The sequence below is a fragment of the Clupea harengus genome, unplaced genomic scaffold, assembly GCF_900700415.2.
Source record: "Clupea harengus unplaced genomic scaffold, Ch_v2.0.2, whole genome shotgun sequence".
Classification (NCBI taxonomy): Eukaryota; Metazoa; Chordata; class Actinopteri; order Clupeiformes; family Clupeidae; genus Clupea; species Clupea harengus.
Window position 1 is genome coordinate 31475 of NW_024879854.1, and position 21569 is coordinate 53043.

Here is a 21569-nt window from a genome sequence, read left to right on the forward strand (position 1 = left end):
TCGCTTTGAATAAAAGCGTCTGTTAAATGACTAAATGTATTAATAACAAATGCAATAAATTGAAGCAGCGAAAATAAATTGTCTGTATTTCTCTCTATTCTTATCATGAGTCCACCGTAATCATTTTCTACAATAATGATATGCTATGGTGTACTAATAACACTCATATAATTATGAGTGCTTTGTTCTCCGCATCACCGACACTACACAAATGTACCACTCGCAAAAAAGCGCAAGACAGTCAATGTTCGACTGTGGTGTTTGCAATAAATGACTCGAGAAGGTCTTGTAAATTAATGATTCCTTGTCGGCTGAATCGGTAGCGCTCATACAAGAATAATGGATCTTGGCGATCGCAAAGAACTCTCTCCCTCCGCTAATCTAACTCTAATATCAGTCCTTGGTCAATGGGATCCCTCCTTTTTCCGGGGGTGTGGCAAGCTTATCCAGCTACACTTAAGTTAGCCTGCCCTGGAGCAGGTTAGTGCTAATCGATATGTAACTATGGTGATTTATCAAAAGTTGCTTCCACGAACCAAAAAGAGGGGCGTTTTTTATCTTAGCCTGAAAATTAGCTCGCTAAACCGCTTAGCGAGCTACGACGAATACCCCCCTGTAGTTCTAACTGGCCTTCCAAGATGTGCACTATGTAGTTCTGTGTTCTGGATCAGAAATACCAGCACAAATGTAAAAAAATCTTTAACTGTATGACATTGCCATCTATCTTGCCAAAATACACCATTTAGCATTTTAGCAAGCTTTTATCAGTGCCAACTAGGCTGTTGCTGGTGTTTTCTAAGGTTGTGCATGCCTTTTAGTCAACTGGACAGTTTTAGACCAAACCTCCTTACTGTTGCTTTCAATCAATCAATCAATCAATTTGTTTATTTGATCAAGAGGGACAGTGTACATTCATGAACATTAAAATGTAAATGCACCCAATTATAGCCAAAAGGCTAGTTTCCATTGGCAGTCCCCCTGCCAGAGTGAAAAAGGCTATACAACCTTAAAAAAAAAGGCATTAACGTGTATATATATATATATATATATCAAACATAACATTGACAAAAATAAAAAATAAAATAAAATAAGATAAAATACAATACAATACAAGAGCTATTAAGAGCTATTAGGAGCATTCTGAAATATTACTTGTGTCACCTGCACCACTTTATGAAACTGGACAAAGTTTTCCCTCATGATACTGCCAGAGGGTGAACTTATGCAAACACAAAAGCAATATACCAAAGACTGACCCTAGTGGTACCCACATGTGCTATCAGCTATGTTGACACATAATCGCTGGGATAAGGAAAATATTGTAAGATATGACTGAAAGGACTTTTAAAATATACACCGACAAACTTTTTGAGACAATGTGATGTCCAAAGAAAAGGGCCTTTAGTCATTACTGATAATTCAGGATACAGGATTAGTACAGTAAAGACTATTTTACAAAAATGTATAGTACTCCACACATCAACATCTTGAAGGGTCAACAACCAAGGAGATTGATTTTCCCCAAATGCCTCTATGACTTCAGTTGCTGAAGTTAGGAGGTTAAATGTCTTCAGGTGTCTTAAGAAGTACATATATATTGTTATTCAAGAATTTGGCTGTTAGTTTAGTACAGTGAAGACTAATTAAAAAAAATGTTTAGCACTCCACACACAATATACTCATGGCTAACTTGACATTTTCAAATGTCGAGAGGTAAGACACCATTTGATCCTATCATACACTTATAAGTACTTATTAGCACTTTTTACCACCATATAGGCATTTTATGCTGTAGAATGTTCCACAAATTTAAATGACATGACATTCAGTACGCTGTTTGAATTAATATTTCTATTCCCAGACAAACCTACCAATGTTTGTATGAATTATCTGGTAGAAATGATCTGTCATGTTCTCAGCTTACAGTATGTCTCATTCTTCATGCATGTTATTTGCTCCCAAATGCATGGTATTTTAATAACTGTCCTAATTACCCTTGGGGGTAATGTCAGAGGGGCAGTAATGTCAGCCTGGGGAAGAATATATTAATTAACATTTTGAATGAATGGATACCTGATATACAAACATAAATGTGTGAAGAATTCTACTATTGTTTGTTTTGGTAATTTAGGGTCTATTTTAACACCTCTCTATCATTCATCATTTGAACTCGTCTATCAGTTTAAATGTCCTAATGCAACTGCCATCTTATTGACATGATACATATGATGTCCCATATAAATCAACTGGATCCTCTACCATTCATTTCGGAGTGACCTCTGGTATCAGGTTGTTTAGCCCAGGGGTACGTTCGTCGTAGGATTGAAGCTAAGTTAATCAATTGGCCTTTTAGCCCGTTAAGATTAGCGAGCTGATTGAGAACAGCAAATATCGGTTCGTTAACGGCTGATCCGCATCCAAATCATGTGGTTAATTTCAACCAGGCTAAACTTACCGGCGCATTTGCGCGTGCACGTCCTACTTCAAAAGGCAGGAAAGGTCGATCACCAAAACAATGATTTTCTAGCGGTATAATGGTTCTAAACTCAAAGAAAATTGCTCTTTTTTTCTCAGCTGGCCAGCAGGAGATGAACATGAACGCTTATGAAGAATACAAGACCATAATCATGGCCAAATTCAACACCGCCACCACTGTGAGAGCAAGGTGTGTTGGGATGTTTATAGGGTGATATCTATGTATGAATAACTGACGGCAAGTGTCAACTAGTACAGAGGTTCTCTCTACCGGTTCGAAACTACAAGGTTGCTAGTTCAAATCCCCTCACCTCCTTCCTCGATAAAATTCTACAGTTTCTTGTAAGTCGCTTTGAATAAAAGCGTCTGTTAAATGACTAAATGTATTAATAACAAATGCAATAAATTGAAGCAGTGAAAATAAATTGTCTGTATTTCTCTCTATCGAGAAGGTCTTGTAAATTAATGATTCCTTGTCGGCTGAATCGGTAGCGCTCATACAAGAATAATTGATCTGGGCGATTGCAAAGAACTCTCTCCCTCCGCTAATCTTATTACCTATCTAATATCAGTCCTTGGTCAATGGGATCCCTCCTTTTTCTGGGGGTGTGGCAAGCTTATCCAGCTACACTTAAGTTAGCCTGCCCTGGAGCAGGTTAGTGCTAATCGATATGTAACTATGGTGATTTATCAAAAGTTACTTCCACGAACCAAAAAGAGGGGCGTTTTTTATCTTAGCCTGAAAATTAGCTCGCTAAACCGCTTAGCGAGCTACGACGAATACCCCCCAGTTTAGCCCAAACCATAACATTCCCTGCTTGACCACCTGAGAGCTTCGTAGCATTTTCAGCCTGTTTACCATTATATTTCTCCAGTTATCTTTCATTTTAAAATTACAAATCTGTCATTTTAATAAACTGTTCTTAGTGACAATGTTTGAAATGCTCCTCACCTCGTTTTGTTTACTTTTATTACTGTGCTCATTTTATTTCATCCTAATTTCATTATCTTCAGTTTGATTCACCCACTTTATTTGAGTGTCTGTTAATTCTACTGACTCACTGTTGTTGAAAAAGTACAGTAAAATAAGTTATTGTCGTATTTGATGATAATGGTGATTATAAGTTGGAGTAGTTGGAGTGGTGGTGGTAAACATTGAAGATAAACATTTTTAACAGGTTCACACCTTCTAACTGACATTTGACCATAATGCCTGGCATTGCATCATGCTAGCGAACACATTTGTTGAAAGATTGAAGATATAAACATCAATCTAAAAATGGCTCTCTGTTGTCAGACATGTTAAACCATGTTTAATTGCCCTCTTAATGAGCCTCCTTGTTGCTGTTTTGTTTCACATTTGACTCCAAGGAGATGGAGATTGGAGCAGTGATGCCTGAGAGAATACTGTCACTCATAACAAGGTTAAGTCATCATGTCTTCTTGTTCTTTTTTTAATGAACAACACATGTTACAAAAACAAAGACTGTTCTCACATTATTTGATGATAAAAGTGTATTATAATTTCATAGTAAAAAAAGTAACTTTTGTGGCAAGTCTTTCCAAGAACAGAAATAAATGTTTTTCCTGGATTTAGTATTGGTATACAGATAAACACACCTGTAGTTCCAACTGGCCTTCCAAGATGTGCACTATGTAGTTCTGTGTTCTGGATCAGAAATACCAGCACAAATGTAAAAAAATCTTTAACTGTATGACATTGCCATCTATCTTGCCAAAATACACCATTTAGCATTTTAGCAAGCTTTTATCAGTGCCAACTAGGCTGTTGCTGGTGTTTTCTAAGGTTGTGCATGCCTTTTAGCTAGTCAACTGGACAGTTTTAGACCAAACCTCCTTACTGTTGCTTTCAATCAATCAATTTGTTTATTTCATCAAGAGGGACAGTGTACATTCATGAACATTAAAACGTAAATGCACCCAATAATAGCCAAAAGGCTAGTTTCCATTGGCAGTCCCCCTGCCAGAGTGAAAAAGGCTATACAACCTAAAAAAAGGCATTAACGTATATATATATATATATCAAACATAACATTGACAAAAACAAAAAATAAAATTAAATAAGATAAAATACAATACAATACAAGAGCTATTAAGAGCTATTAGGAGCATTCTGAAATATTACTTGTGTCACCTGCACCACTTTATGAAACTGGACAAAGTTTTCCCTCATGATACTGCCAGAGGGTGAACTTATGCAAGCACAAAAGCAATAGACCAAAGACTGACCCTAGTGGTACCCACATGTGCTATCAGCTATGTTGACACATAATCGCTGGGATAAGGAAAATATTGTAAGATATGACTGAAAGGACTTTTAAAATATACACCGACACACTTTTTGAGACAATGTGATGTCCAAAGAAAAGGGCCTTTAGTCATTACTGATAATTCAGGATACAGGATTAGTACAGTAAAGACTATTTTACAAAAATGTATAGTACTCCACACATCAACATCTTGAAGGGTCAACAACCAAGGAGATTGATTTTCCCCAAATGCCTCTATGACTTTAGTTGCTGAAGTTAGGAGGTTAAATGTCTTCAGGTGTCTTAAGAAGTACATATATATTGTTATTCAAGAATTTGGCTGTTAGTTTAGTACAGTGAAGACTAATTAAAAAAAATGTATAGCACTCCACACACAATATACTCATGGCTAACTTGACATTTTCAAATGTGGAGAGGTAAGACACTATTTGATCCTATCATACACTTATAAGTACTTATTAGCACTTTATACCACCATATAGGCATTTTATGCTGTAGAATGTTCCACACATTTAAATGACATGACATTTAGTACGCTGTTTGAATTAATATTTCTATTCCCAGACAAACCTACCAATGAATTATGTATGAATTATGTATGTATGTCTGTGAGTTGCACAAGTTCATTAGTGTATAAGCTACTGGATGACCTAAATTTCCCTCGGGATTAATAAAGTATCCATCTATCTATCTATCTATCCATCTTATCTGGTAGAAATGACCTGTCATGTTCTCAGCTTACTGTATGTCTCATTCTTCATGCATGTTATTTGCTCCCAAAGGCATGGTATTTTAATAACTGTCCTAATTACCCTTGGGGGTAATATCAGAGGGGCAGTAATGTCAGCCTGGGGAAGAATATATTAATTAATATTTTGAATGAATGGATACCTGATATACAAACATAAATGTGTGAAGAATTCTACTATTGTTTGTTTTGGTAATTTAGGGTCTATTTTAACACCTCTATATCATTCATCATTTGAACACTTGTCTATCAGTTGAAATGTCCTAATGCAACTGCCATCTTATTGACATGATACATATGATGTCCCATATAGATCAACTGGATCCTCTACCATTCATTTTGGAGTGACCTCTGGTATCAGGTTATTTAGCCCAGTTTAACCCAAACCATACAATTCCCTGCTTGACCACCTGAGAGCTTTGTTGCATTTTCAGCCTGTTTACTATTATATTTCACCAGTTATCTTTCATTTTAAAAATACAAATCTGTCATTTAAATCAAATGTTTTAATGACAATGTTTTACATTTAAATTGCCTTCTTAATGAGCTTTCTTGTTGCTGTTTTGTTTCACATTTGACTCCAAGGAGATGGAGATGGAGATTGGAGCAGTGATGCCTGAGAGAATAATGTCACTCATAACAAGGTTAAGTCATCATGTCATCATGTCCTCACACGTTACAAAACAAGGACTGTTCTCAAATTATTTTATGATAATAGTGTATTATAATTTCATACTAAAAAGGTCACTTTTGTGGCAAGTCTTTCCAAGAACACAAATAAATATTTTTCCTGGATTTAGTATTGGTATACAGATAAACACACCTGTAGTTCCCATTGGCCTTCCCAGATGTGCACTAGGTAGTTATGTGCTCTGGGACTGAAAACCCAGCAAAAATGTAAGAAAACTTTAACTGTACGACATTGCCAACTTACTCACCAAAATACATAATGTAGCATAGTTTTAGACCAAAACGCCTTACTGCTGCTTTAAGAGCTATCAGGAGCATTCTGAAATATTACTATACTATACTATCACTAAAACTGTTCATTTGTTTATATCTATTTATTTAAAATTGTTGTTCTACTGCCACTTTCACCTGTACTTCACCTGCACTTTACATACTCTATATCATATATCTATACCACATCTGCACTAACCACCACTATTGCTGCTTACTGTTCATATTACTTATGTCTTATACCATACTGTATATATTCTATTTATATATTTTTATATTACCACTTTGCACATACTCTGCACTCTTCTGATTTTGCACTTCTGGTTAGATGCCAACTGCATTTCTTTGCCTCAGTACTTGTACTCTGTGCAATGACAATAAAGTTGAATCTGATCTAATCTAATCTAATTGTGTTACCTGCACCACCACCATTGTTCAAATCTGCTGTTGGAAATCGTATGCCCAATATTCGTATCCCCCAATCTCAAGCCAGTCACCACCATTTCAGTTTCAAGTCATTACTACACACTGGATGTGTTTTGGAATACATTTATTTTTTTACTGGCTAAACAATGTGAAGATGTTCACCCACACAGGCTGTTATAGCTATGCCAATTCCATGATGGCAAAGGGGAAGCCCTGTCATTTGAAAACCATATTTGGAGATGGATTAACTTAAAGGGGTTAGAGATTGATATTTGATCCATTTTTTATCAAATAAAAGTTGTCAGGGAAAATATGTCATCCTTGCTCTTCTCTCTACTGAATTGTGGAAGCTTGATTATTGGCTGTGAATATCCTGCCACGACTCATGAGCTCAACTATCACTACAAGTCACTATGAATATAATTAAGCTTGGAGTGCATACGTGACTGTGAAAGATGGTGGTGCCAGACAAGCCACCAGCATAATAACCTTGTGGGCCAAAGTAGTCACAAACATAAGGACAGAGTTCCGACAAGCATGAACAAGTGAAGTAAGCTTTTACCAGCAACTACCTGTGGTTTCTACTGTAGTTTGTGCTTTTTCAAGAGTGCCACATATGAAGTATGGTTATATGAGCTCAAAACTGAAAGAAAACTAAAAGTATGGAAGCAAACATATTGACACCATTATTACATCTCCTTGTAAGCCCTACGATTCTGTACACTGGTGACTGGTCTTACGCGAGCGACATAATTACGTCTCCCTAACACAATAACATTTCTAAATATACAATATATTGTGATGCCTTCTGACATGTACAATAGGCCAGGATTTTTGGCAATTGCACTGGAGCCCACAGTGAAAAGAAAATAGTACTTGTTCGTAATCTTTTTAAAATATCCTCCGTGTCAGAATCAAGATACATTTTTGAGGTCAGTTTGGTAACACACCCCACGACTATGCCGTCTCTGTGCTTGGATTTCGACTCTTTTGCTGTTGTTCTATCCGTGCTTTCTGGAAGGCCATCATGCAATCTTTAAAGTTCTGCACTTCAGGTCGACATTTGCGCCAGTCCTGATGCTCAGCCATGCATTCCTGAACACCATAGTGAAGTTCGGCGCAGCCCGTTTTCGATATCATTTTGTCCACGGGATCATCTTCGTCCTCACTCCGACTACGATCATGTGGCGACGGGGATGACATTCTATTCAACTGCAGGCAAGACACAAGCACTCGTTAAACATATCCTAACATGGCAGAAATAAACAGCAGAGAGCACACATGCTTATAATTTTTTTTTTTGTGATTTCACACAATGCTTACCAACACGTTTACCTAGGATTTCCTAATATTGTACTTCGGAGATATTTGAATGAGGGACACCGTGCAACGATATATTATGTCCGACGGGGAAAGTAAACATTGCGTATGTTGCCATCTGCTGTTCATCTCTGGTAATGCACGACTGAATGACCAATGTGGTATATTCAGCCAAGAGTCAGAGGTCTAGGCCCAAGCGTATTTTCTTAAACACAAATTATAAAGAATAATAATTACTTACAAAGTTGTTACTATATTATTAGTCTGCAATAATGTCAAGTGTGTGTTTGAATGTAAGCCTGTGCATACTTATTTTTATGATTCATTAACAAGGCCTACAAGCCCTTTGATCGTGTCAAATCAATGAGTACATAAAGTAAAGTAGGTAAGATATTTCAGAACCAAGACTTCACAGACAAATACATTTTATTTAGACAGTCAAACTATATTTGTGTTTTTGTTATAAAAACTGCAAAATATACACGTTCTTGTTAAGATAATACAGGACAGCATCACAACAAATAATGCAATTAGTACCACTAAGGCATTCTTGCACACTGAAGGATCCTGTCAAATGTTCCATGACTAATCACTAGAACAGAGACACCACTCCTCCAATCAGTTACAACAGACATTCAACAATGTGCCAGCATGAGATGAGATTTGAGCAGAAAATATGACCATAAGCAAACATAACAGCCTCACAAATACTGAAGTTTAGAGAAAGAGAGTTCTTAGATGATAGTGATATAGTATTTAAATAGACACCTTATGTTTCTCTGCATAGTGAACTGTGAGGACTATAACTCATTTATTTAAGGCCAATGAATGCCATAAATGCAAATTAAAACTATTTGTCAAAAGCCAAATCAGAGCTTTCTTAGCCCTTTTTATGGATGTTCACAATCTCTGAAAATGGCAATTCGAAAATAATGACTGATCAATGATTATGAAGATAATTTATTAGATCCCCTTAGAAACTGTGTAGTGATAATAAAACAGTAAGTAACAGTCTACTGAGCGGTGCACTTCAGCATCTTGCATCTGAATGGATATTCCCTTTGTGCAACCATATAATAAGCTGCATGGCAATGCAGTGCAAACGGTGGGATGGATATAATAATCATTTACATCTACAGTAGTGGAGCACAAATAGTACAGAACTGTGGTGTTATTTTTTTGATAACGGTATTATGGTTCAATTCATAATAACTACTGCAGATTTTTCACAAAACGTACATTAATCAAAATGACAGAATTGTTACAGAAAATATGACTGAAAGCAGCATTTATAAATGCCATGTTGCATTAGTGAAAAGATGACAAAAATAAATAAATAACAAATTGCAATAAATAAATAAAAAAAACACTGACAATCAAAACGGAAAAGTTGTATTTATGGAACAATACATTCAATATTTATATTGCAAACTGATGCAATGGACTGATAGTGTGGAAAATGTTTCACCTCCTTGTGGGCAAATAATTATCTCCTTCTTGTCCTATACATTTTGGAGGTAGAACAGGAGTTCAGGGAGCAATGAAGTTTTAATTCTACTATCCAACGCTACAATTAATTAAAAAGCCCTCATTATTTCAGTATTTTTAAGTTTTTAATTTTCCCTGAAACTGGTGTAATGTGAAAAATACCTTATACTTTTCATTGCATTTAAAACATCGACAGACTGAGCAAAGCAATTTATAGTTATAGCATGACGCTCATGTCAACCGAAATCAAAATACAGAACAGGTTACAAAAATATAAATGTACATAAACACAAGCAATTAACCAGTTTTCTTGATTGCATCCAGTTACGAATGATTTCTTTACTAATGTCATAGATTGCACAATATAGACATGTAGCAGATCAGAAGATTATCTGCTGTTAAAACAATACCATTTCACAATCACAGATTTCCAGATGATCATTATAGTCCGCAAACAATACATGGAGGAGGATAAAACTGCTGTTTTAAAGACCAAACAGAAACAGTAGGTTAAATGAAACTGTAGGGGCTTCCCCAGGAAAAAGGAAGATTGCTATTGCCATTTAAAAGACTAAATGATGAGGAGATACAAACAGAGCAGCCGGCTCCTCTCTTAAAGCATAGCGCTACTACGAGTCTTAGTAACACTTTATATGGATAGTCCACCTACGGAGGCTTTACAGATGGTTTGTTGTAAATTCTTTCTTTCTAATTATTCACTGAACACCATCTTAACTAAACCCAATCCCTCACCCTAACCTTAACCATAAATCGTAGTAAACAGAGTTTCAACAGATAGTTTGTTTATAATCTGAGCATCTGTAGATAGTTTATAGGGGACCATCCAAATAAGGTGTGACCCAATTCTTTGCTCAGAGTCCAGAGGGTGAGTAAAACCCTGATGACGTCCTGCTTATAGAGGCACACTTAAAGCCTCCATCCACCTCAGAGGGAAGACCCAAGTTCCTTTTCTCTCTCTCTCACCACCAAGTGATCTTAAATTCATAAATAGGCCTCTTGCAATAGTAGTGGTTGATGAGGTGCTTGTCACAGACGCCGATACACTGCTGGTCCACAGTTATGCCTTTCTCGCCCAGGTCACTGACGATGCAGTGCAGCAGGTCATAGACATCGGCCACGGCCTCCCATGGCCCAAAGGACACGTCCACCTCGCAGTGGTGCTCAAACAGCTTGGCCTCGCTCTCTGAGCGCTCGAACCGCAGTGAGTTGAAGAGTGGTCGCTCGTACGGGGTGATAGGCATCTCCTCCTTGTAGACGCAGACCTTGAGCTTGGCGAAACGGGCCTTCCTCTGCATGGCGCGCAACTTGGCGATCTCCACGATACGCTCCAGATTCTCTGTGGAGAGAAAAAAAGAGCGGTTTCACTCTGTGTATTGCAATATGTCTCAATTCCTGCATGTTAAATAAGGAAATAAAGACTTAAAAACTTATTTGTGGATGATTGGCTGTAAGTAATACAATTCCTGTGTATCTGTGAACACACACAAAAGGCTACGCCAAGCGTGCCTGTGAAGCTTGCCATTTTCAATAACATATGTAAGCATACAGACCACTGTCAGGTACATTTGCAACAATGCAGACCAACATTAATGATACATGATAATGGTATAGTCCAAATGTGCAAATTGTATAGAACAAAAGTGCAAATTGATTTCCGTGAACACAAGATCTGTGCGTCTGATGGGCAAGAAGCACTTCTCACCTTTATAGTAAGGCAGGAGGTCAAGAAGCACTGCTCACCTTTATAGTAAGGCAGGAGGTCAAGAAGCACTGCTCACCTTTATAGTAAGGCAGGAGGTCAAGAAGCACTGCTCACCTTTATAGTAAGGCAGGAGGTCAAGAAGCACTGCTCACCTTTATAGTAAGGCAGGAGATCAAGAAGCACTGCTCACCTTTATAGTAAGGCAGGAGGTCAAGAAGCACTGCTCACCTTTATAGTAAGGCAGGAGATCAAGGAAGGCCTGGCGGACCTTCTCCCCAGTGAGTGGCTGAGTGTCCTCCAGGATGTCTAGCAGTGGCCCAACGGCATAATACTCAGCCTCTCTATGCACTGCGCGGACTCTGTCCCTTTTTGGTAACTCCCCCTCTCTCAAGAAGTTGAGAATGTCCCTATAACAGGCATGTATGGGTTGGCACAGTTAGGGTAAAATTAAACAATTTTTTTTAATTCAATTTCTAGTTTACTTGACACTGACTTGCTTACAAATCTGCACAAATAATAATGATGGGATGTTTTGAATTGTGGTGGTTTAGTTATTCTGCTAGGCAACCTCATAGCATGTTCAGAGAGATCTCTCTCACCCAAAATATTTCCCATCCCTGTCGATAAAGAAGCGGCCCTCTGCATCACGCGGGATGTGGTGTCGTCCACTGAACATGGCGGCCAGCATGGTGTCGTCGAAACGTCGGAGGGTAGACAGGCGAGTGGTGAAGTGTGTGCCGCCTACGTTGAGAGGGATGACCTCTGGAAACTGAAAGCAAACATAAATCACAAAAAGTGACGTGCATTGCTGGTTAACACTAGGACCCTTCATAGGTAATTCTATTGCTATACAGACAAACAACAATGAGGTATTCATGTCAGGTGTAGTTTGGAGCTTTTGAGTTCTAAAGGTCTGAGTGAAAAACATACAGTAGATAAGTGTACCCATTAAGCATAGATATTGACCTGATATTGACCTGAATTATAATCCAAGATTAGTCTCTCATTTATAAATGTATTCATTAGGTCATGTACATTTTAGATTATGAAATAAATATATTTTAATACTTTATATGAGTCAAAGGTCTGGCATGGGCTTAATTGGTACTGAGGGTGTGCACCATTTAAGCTTGCGTGTGTTCCAAATAAGTCCATGAAATATAAATATAAATATAATATAAATAATTAAAAACAGCAATATTTTTTCAGTGACATGTTAAGTTTTGAAAAGTGAAAAATGCCCCGTCTCCCTTTACTTATGTTTGTTCTCTCTCTCCTCCATCACCTGAACCAATAACCCTCAACATCAAAAACACATTTAATGCAGAACAGCTCACGAACAAGGAATAGATTGTAATTCCATTTCATGCAATCAGCTAATTTCATTGTTTTAGTTTTTGTGGAGGGTCTCTATTTCCTTATGACTGGTGAGATCAAAATGGGCAGCACCCTCCAGGTTAGCCTGCGTTCAACATCTTCAACCTTCTCCCACAAATGTCGATGGTAAGTGTTGTTTGGGCCTCTGTCAAGGAACTTCCTCACGTACCTCTCTCCATCTGGTGGTGCTGATGCATGATGGTACAGTCTGTAGTTTTTTTGACATCTTTTAGTAAGAATGAAATATTGTATTCATAGTTATGGTTTCATTAGTGTATAAATTACCTGTAACTATGAATCGCTATTTCCTTAGCTTAGAATAAACCCTTCATAATGAACATTACTGTGTAATAGACATCGCTATTGGAAACTCCTAATAATTTGTTACGACATTGGCTCCTTCTTCCTCCTTGCGTATTTCGTCTTCGTCCTTGTCAGTATTGGCTGTTTTTCTTTTCTTCTTTTCCTGTTTTTCTTTGTTTCTTTTTTGTCTTCAGTTTGGTTTAATCTCTCCAGAGCCTTCCCTGAGGTAAGTGATTCTCCATATTTCCTGTTTGCAATTCTCTTCCTTTTGTTTGCAGGCACTTTTTGCTTTGGCAGGATGCGCTGTAGGAAAAAATCCTTCACCTTACTGTCTGCGGTAGAGGAAGAGTTTGAAAGGCTGCTTGGAATAGAGGATGATGTTGGCTGGGACCTGGAAACTTCAATGGTCAGTAATGTTCAGTATGTCGGACCCAGGAATCGACTCGATATTTGGGAGGCTGATTCATCATCCCTTGATGGGCTCACTGATGCGACTGGAGGCACAGTAAATGGCACGGCTAGAGGCATGGTAAAGGGTTCTTCAGTAGTTGTGTTATGTTATGTTATATGGCAAATGGTGTGTTGTTCTCCATCCCCTCTATGACACGCTGTGGGTTGAATGGATAGATCCCTGTGCTTCCAAATCCACTATTCAGGTTTTTAGGCTTTAAGGCAATGTCCAATGTCCAACACGTCTTGCAGCTTCTGTTGATAATCCTCCTTCCTGATTTTGTCTCTGTTGGCAACAGAGCAACAGAGTTTATTTTGTCACTGTTTCTTTATTTCCCCATCACCCTGAGTGACTCCCCAGTCGACACTGCAGACTGCAGCGTATCATTCGTTCTGCTGAGAAGGTAATTGGCTGCAATCTGCCATCTCTACACGACCTGTACGCCTCCAGGACCGAGGCGTGCAGGTAAGATTGTGGCTGACCCCTCCCACCCTGGACACAAACTCTTTGAGGTACTTCCCCTCCGGCAGGAGGCTGCGGTCCATCAGGACCAAAACCTCATGCCACAAGACCAGCTTCTTCCTGGCTGCAGTTGGCCTCATCAACAAGACCCGGGACCCCCCCCTGACTTGGACTCTTATCCCACCCCCACGCCTCAAGATCTGACTAATGTGTTACGTTAACACACATTACATTACATTACCTTGCACATTGCATTCGTCTTGCACATTCCTGCATAGACTGCACAGCTCCTCCACCTAATATTCTGCAAATATCTTTTAATATTTTATTTTATTATCTTTTTTAATATTTGAATAGTTTCTAATATTTTTAACTTTTTATTTTATTTTATATATTTAATTTTATATATTGTTTTTTCGTATGTTCTGTAGTACTTATTATGTTTTTTATGTTTATTGTCTGCACCAATATGCCAAAACAAATTCCTGGTAGGCGTAAACTTACTTGGCAATAAAAACAATTCTGATGCTGATTCTGAAATCCTGGGTGATGTCAGGTCTGAGAACCGAGCGGATTCTTTTAGGAAGAGGTTTGTGAAATAGTGTCTTCTGGATCTTTTCCATAGCAAAATGGGTGCGTTCTAGACCACCTTGACACAGAGAACTGTACAAATGTGTCCCTTTGTAGACAACGTATGGAAGCAGGACCTGCCAAGCAGCATTCTCAGTGATACAGATGGTCATCTGTGTGATGGTTACATCCCTTTGAGCATTCTCAGTGATACAGATAGTTTATCTGTCCACCCCCACTTCCACATGTACTCTGGTAAACAATCTTACATCCCTTTGAAGCCAGAACATTTCCTAAGGACACATCAGTGACAAATCTACATTGTAGGTATTTTGGGGTTTTGTTGTGACGTCTGTGTGATCTATTGTCTTTATGAGCAACTCAAACCAGTGGGTGAAAATGCCAGTATCAGCTGAGGCCCTTGCTGTAGCCACAGGAAACTGTTCTGACGTGCGAATGGTCAGCTTAAGATGACATGGCATAAAACAATAAAACCATTTTAGCCCTGGTCTCTCATTGGTGAATGGGCTCTGAATGCCACTAGCCACAACATAATCTTCAACAAGATCTAAAAGGTCTGCTTGTGTGAAGCCCCAACCCCAGTCCCACAGGATCTGTGAGGATTGTAAAAGGACAAGGACACATTAATCAGACCTGCCTTTAGCTCACATCACAAACCTAACATTTGACATTCTTTCATTTATTCCATTATACGTAGCCTATATTTAGCATACCCTAACATCTTGTTTACAGCCTACATGAAGACACTCCGAAATCTCCCTCTCTACTGCTGAACTGAGGAAGGTCTCCCGTCCCTGATGAGCCTTTACTCTGCTCTTGGCCACCACTCTCTCCCTCAAAGACCTATTGTGCCCTCATGGTAAAGACGACATGCCTCTACGATTTGTGGTTTTTTCTTTCTGGGTAATGAAATATTTACAAAATTATGCAATTAGCCTAAATAAAATGTGGATTAAGCATCATATGAATTATTATTTTGCCCATATACAGAAATATCAGGTTATTGCCATTCAATAGTTTTTGTAGCGCTGTACCATTTACGCCCACCTAAAACAAAAGCAACACCAACGTTTTTTAGTGACTTAGTGACTGAGTGAGGGTCCCCTGACTGCATGCACACGGGCGGGGCTAACTCAACATTGGCAAATGTGATTGGTGTGCAATAAAAAAATTACATGGAGGTAACAAATTGCTGGTCAGGTTAAAATAATGAGTAGCACAAAGTAATGTTCTCTTTTTTTCCACTTGACTTCAAAGTTGAAAGTGGGTTTAAAGGACTCGTGGGATTAATAGGTATTCCCCAAAGTGTATTGCACACATCTTATTTGAGGTATTTCATTGAAATGACTTATATTTCTGAGGACCTTAAAAATGTAAACAAACATCTTTGTATTTGATTACATCAAAATATTTGAAATTAATCCATATTTATAGACTGGACAGAACTACTGGTGAACATCATCCTTCCACAGTTCCATCAGGCTTCAGTTTAATACCAGCTCTTGAAGCATTCCATTATTTTTTTTGCAATTGACATGGCAAATTACTTTACAGAAGTGCAATGGTTTACTTTGACACTGATAACTGGTGTCAAAAATTGGTGTCAATGTTATGGAATCTTGACAAGGTATTGTTGCCTACACAGCAGCATTGTTCATCATTGAACAAGACGGCCTAAATAGAGTCCTTCCAAAACATGATTAAACCAGGTTAATCCCCTCAAGGTAGCTAATATGTGATGTGAGCCAATTAGAACATGAGGCCAACTGGCCTTGTGGGCTTTTAAACCAATGAGGTTCAACTACACGAACACAGAGTATTATCTTGAACCAATGACAGTCCAATACACGGGAAAAGACCATCATGGCAAATGCATCTGTTGCCTATGGAAACCGAAATGTTACTGTACGGAAATTAATAACGCTATGAAAACAAGCAAGCTTTTCAGTTGTTCTAAACAGGCCACAACACCGGGACATAACTACATGTTCAGTGGCCTGTCCCCATTTTAGATTTAGCCTAGCTAATAATAATTCGAGCCCGTTCCTTACCTCCTGTGCTGGGCTGAAAGTGCGAAGAGATTTACCCAGGTTCAGACTGGGGGCGGGCATGGGTGGTTTTCTATATTCATCGTCCGCGCACTCTGAGCTCGACATAGCATCCCCTTGTTTATCGGTCTCGCTCGCCGCAGAAAATACCACCATCACTCTTGGCTGGGGCACCGCTCGCCCCTCTTGAGCAAACCTTCTTGCCCGTGATGTAGCCATGGGGAGCGGGCTAGGTGTTCTAAAAGAGAGCGCCGGTTGTTCTCCATTAGATGTCTCGCCAGTCCCATTCTGCTGCATGCAAACCAACACAACGTCCTGCTCTTGCTAGGTACAAAGTGTGATCGAACGAGGGCAAATGATGTTGAAATGTCGCGCCCGTTGTGTTCTTCTTTGTGTGCTACCCAGGGAGGGTGGGCGTTGACTGTCAGATGAACACTGTACGATACTGCCTCCCAGCCTCTGGGACTGTCGTGCTTAAGCCCTCTGACATGTTGCAAAACAACAGCTTGCTTGAGAATGGTTAACTGGAAGAACGCTCCGTAAACTGAGCAGAAAACGCATAGTCGTATTCACATACGGCTTCGTTTGTTTAAGTACAATTTATTTAACAGGCTCACAACGTCCAGAGGTTCGTCAACAATAATACAAATAACTTTGTGTGATTCGATAATGACAGCCAACAATGCAATTACTAAGACATCAATCATTTTTATGTGGTGATTCGAGACATAGCCCACTGTTCGAGAACATTTACATATGTTACCACTGATATATTTAAACATATTTAGTATTCTGTCTTGCTATAATCTCATTAAAAAGAAATGAACATGGCAGAAATGTTTTGTACTTTTTTGTTGAAGACCTACAATAGCACCATGGTTATCATCAAATTAATTGACATGGATTGGTAACTATTTAAACCAATGGTGGAAAACTCACTATTTAATCAAGCACTGTACTTAAGTAGCCTACAATTCTGAGGTACTTGTGCTTCACTTGAGTATTTCCATTTAATGTTACTTTATAATTCCACTCACACTTTTTTTGTATTCTTCCCTCTCCCATTAATCATCTCATAACCCCTCAGATGTACCTGGCATCCCTGAATATAAAACTGTATATAAACAGAGATGGGTAGTATTTAAATGATATGTACGTAGAATACATAACTAATTACTTTTGAGTATTTTGTCATTTGTATTTTGTTGGACAGAAACATATATGATTTAATTTGTGACAAAATACTTCAACAACATCCACCATCTCACTCCTCTCTTGCCTAAACCTAGCCAACTTAACCAACAAAGGCAACTAGTAGCCTACTCGCCAATCAGAAGCAGAGTGGGGCAGGTCTTCATGGAATGTGGGTGGGACATTTGTTTTTACACTATAGGCATCTAGGAGTATGCAAGGGTTTGCTAGGGTCCAAGTGACCGTTTTGTCCTTATTTTTTTTGTGAAAGCCCCTATCTTACAAGGGCACAAACTGAATCCAAGTAGTCGATAAAGTAGAATAATAACAACAACAACATGACAGTGGTATAACATGAGTGGTACCCAGTGGTATTATGTGTTAACGTGCATCAGTGGTATCCAAGGGTATTATACATTCTACTCTGCTTGTTGTCCGTCCATGCACAGTTGGTGCCCTTGTGGTCACAAAAATGTGTAGGATACATGGATATCCGCACAGAGTCCCGCGTACACCCTCTGATATAAAGTAGTTCAAACTAGCTCCACCTCCATTAGCTACACCAATAACATGCTGCTAACACACTAATGCTTTAGTATTAATAATCTAATATTGTCATATATATCAGTCAGATGGACCAAACAACTACTTTTGCTTTAATACTTTATCTACATTTTGCTACTGATGCCTGTGTACTTTTACATAAGTAGGATTTTTCCTACTTAAAAATGCACGTCAGACTTTCATAACGTTTTGCGCAGCAGTGCTAAACGCTTGGCTGGTAGAACACGCCCAACGTCAACACGTGAAATGTTAAGGTACGCTCAATGACGTCACAAATAAAGAAGCACCTATCGGGGCATAGTATGAATTTAATGTCAACTGATTGGTCATCACTTCCATAGACCTCAAACTAAAGACACTTTTGATTGGATTACGTTTAAGTTACCGGAAAATGAGAAACAGTCAGTCGTAACTGCGGTTCAACAACTTTACCATGGCGGAGGTCAGAATGGTGTTGGGGAGGAAGGCTTATGGAATTTTCAAATCAAGACACTCTCAATCATTCTTGGACTCGATTTGTACAAGTGGACAAAGTAGTGCTCAAGGTGTACTGTCAAATAAAACATCTACATTAAGGGAAACCGAGAAGGCACGTTCGTCAGCTCAGGGATTCAGCAGTCAGTCACCCTTACCCACCACTCGTCAAGAACATGGAACTGATCCTAAAAGAATGTATCTTCACAGAAATTACTATGGAAGGACTCCGTTTGGGAAACAGTCGGACACATGTTTAGAAGTCATAGGAATGCGCTTGGGCTGCAAAGGCATACCTCTGCTACGTAATCGACCTGCGACAAGAACCTTCTGCTTCAGACCCAATGAACTTAAAACAGGAGTGAACATTTGGTGGAATACTGGAACGATTCATCCAAAGATCACTAGCTGCCGAACCCGGAGAGACCAGACCAGAACCTTCTGCACACTGAGATACCGTACCGGAAGAAAAGATTATAGCAGTTCCCCGATATTGGTTAAGAGATGCTTTAGCAACAATTATACTGACGACACACTTCTGTTCAAAAGTAAAGAAGCGTATTACGACATTCTGGAAGTATCACCTACTGCAACTCAGGTTCAGATTAAGACTGCATATTATAAACAGTCTTTCATCTACCATCCTGATAAAAATGCCGGAAGTGAACAAGCAACCCGTCGATTCTCCCAAATTAGCGAGGCATACATTGTGTTGGGCAATAAAAGTCTACGGAAGAAATATGATCTAGGCATCTTGACACAGACGGACCTGCTGAGGGCTAGCAGGCCCTCTGCAAAGGAAACATCAGGGAGCAGCACTGGTCAGCAGACGAAATCCCGGAGCTCCTCCGTAGCTGGTATAGACAGTAAAAATGTCTATAATTTTGACAATTTCATTAAGTCATACTATAGCGAGCAGCTCCAGCGAGACAGAGACATTCGATCACGTCAAGAGGAGCTGCAGCGGAAGAAACACCAGAGCATGGAAGGGAGAAAGCTCGGCGACAGGGCAGAAATGTATGTTGGGCTACTTATAGCCATGGCACTAGCTCTTATTGTTAGTGTGAAATATGTAAAATAGCCCAGTTGCTGAATTCAAGGCTTATAATATAAGAGCAGCTATGCACCACATATGCGGACTCATTATGCCTGGTTGGTTGACTTAAGGTCATGCGGATACATTTTTCTTCAGGGATCGGCAATTTATGTCTCAATACTGTTTCAGTCCATTGTTTGAAAATGAGCAAAGGTTTAATATGGTATTGTCTGAAAAAAATCCATTGTTTGGTACAACCCATTTTAAACAACTTCTACTGCTTAGATGAATATACATGGTAGTCTAATCCTGGGAATCCTAAGTAGTGTGCAATACATACATCAATGTGTTGTAAGCCATGCCCAGCTGAACTTTGAATCTTACAGCTACAGAAGGCAGTATTTCCATCGCTGGAAGTAACTGTTTTTGCAAGAACTCCCAAGCATAAATCACATTTTTAGGTTGACTGGTCATTTGTGAAATGTCAGACACTGTCACTGTGCCTGTAAAACAAACCAACAAAAAGATATTGAGGATGTTTCTGGTCTTCTTTTTCAGTAACTCCATCTAACCTCACTGTCTCCCATAGGCATTATCTATGATCTAAGACACTGAGTAATTCTGAAATTCCTTATTTGTCAATCCCCCCTTCCTAGCTCTTCCCTGTTATAAAAATGTAAAGGAAACGAGGAAGGAAAGCAACGAGGTTGGTGGAATCGAGGACAGACAGGTAGTGGACTATTGCACTCATGACTTTGATTCAGTTTTGCTGCCTGAGGACCGGGACGGCATGCAATCATTGTAACAACTATGAATTCTGCATTGTGCCAGGACATTCTGCAGCAGAATGTTACAGTAGCCATCTGTGAGGTGAAGATCATTAGAGGATGGATCTTTCAGAGAGACAACAATCCAAAACACTCCAGTCAGTTTACCAATTAGTTAAGACAGAGGAAATGTGCATTTTGAAATGACTTGAGTCAGTATTTGAATCCAACAGAAATGTAGTGAGAGAACATGAAGCAGGGGGGCATGCAGGAAAGCCTACTAACATCACCGGCCAAACTTCCTCCCAGCTGTTCTGCAGGACTGATCTACAGCTCATGGAAGTGTTTGATTGTAGTTGTTGTTAAAAGGGTTCACACTGGTTATTGGAACGAGGGGTTCAAATACTTTTTAACACTATGGTCATTTCATTTGGGATCATTTGGTCAATAAAGAAATAAATTAGTGAATAGATATTGCATCTGCTTCTCTTTATCAATTTTGATGACTTGGATAAAGACCTGGTCACATTTAGGTCATAGTCACGCAGACTTTCAGAAAGGGGATTCACAAACTTTCTAGCACCACTGTAAGTATGATTAGGAGGCGCATGCATACCAATGTGAAGTAACGCCTTGCTTTTTGACAATGTCCAGAAGGTATGCATACCTAAGCATGTACACAACAAAAGTGCCAAGTGCTGATGCCAGTGGTATTCCATAATTTACTGGCCTCTCCGTTTTACATTGTATGACTAGACTTTTTCCTATGCAGAAACTAAGGAGGTTTCCATCAGCATGGCCTAAGCCTGACAAACACTGCTTTAAATGAAAGTATTTAAATAAGCACACACACCACACAATCCTTGTGTTTGTA

The 21569-nt window shown here is 39.0% G+C and overlaps 2 protein-coding genes across 2 annotated transcripts; both read right to left on the reverse strand.

Annotated features, from left to right (window-relative positions):
- Positions 1-7007: 7007 nt before the first annotated feature.
- LOC122130536 (cytochrome c oxidase assembly factor 4 homolog, mitochondrial) lies at positions 7008-8490 on the reverse strand. Its single transcript, XM_042705245.1, has 2 exons — positions 8224-8490; positions 7008-8112 (listed from the first exon to the last, which is right to left on the reverse strand). The coding sequence occupies exon 2, from the start codon at positions 8101-8103 to the stop codon at positions 7858-7860; it is 246 nt and encodes an 81-aa protein (XP_042561179.1). The 5' UTR covers positions 8104-8112; positions 8224-8490; the 3' UTR covers positions 7008-7857.
- A 674-nt stretch (positions 8491-9164) lies between these two features.
- kctd7 (potassium channel tetramerization domain containing 7) lies at positions 9165-17197 on the reverse strand. Its single transcript, XM_042705244.1, has 4 exons — positions 16667-17197; positions 12031-12200; positions 11660-11838; positions 9165-11065 (listed from the first exon to the last, which is right to left on the reverse strand). Exons 1-4 carry the CDS (start codon positions 16958-16960, stop codon positions 10689-10691), a joined length of 1020 nt encoding a protein of 339 aa, XP_042561178.1. The 5' UTR covers positions 16961-17197; the 3' UTR covers positions 9165-10688.
- Between the last annotated feature and the right edge of the window lie 4372 nt (positions 17198-21569).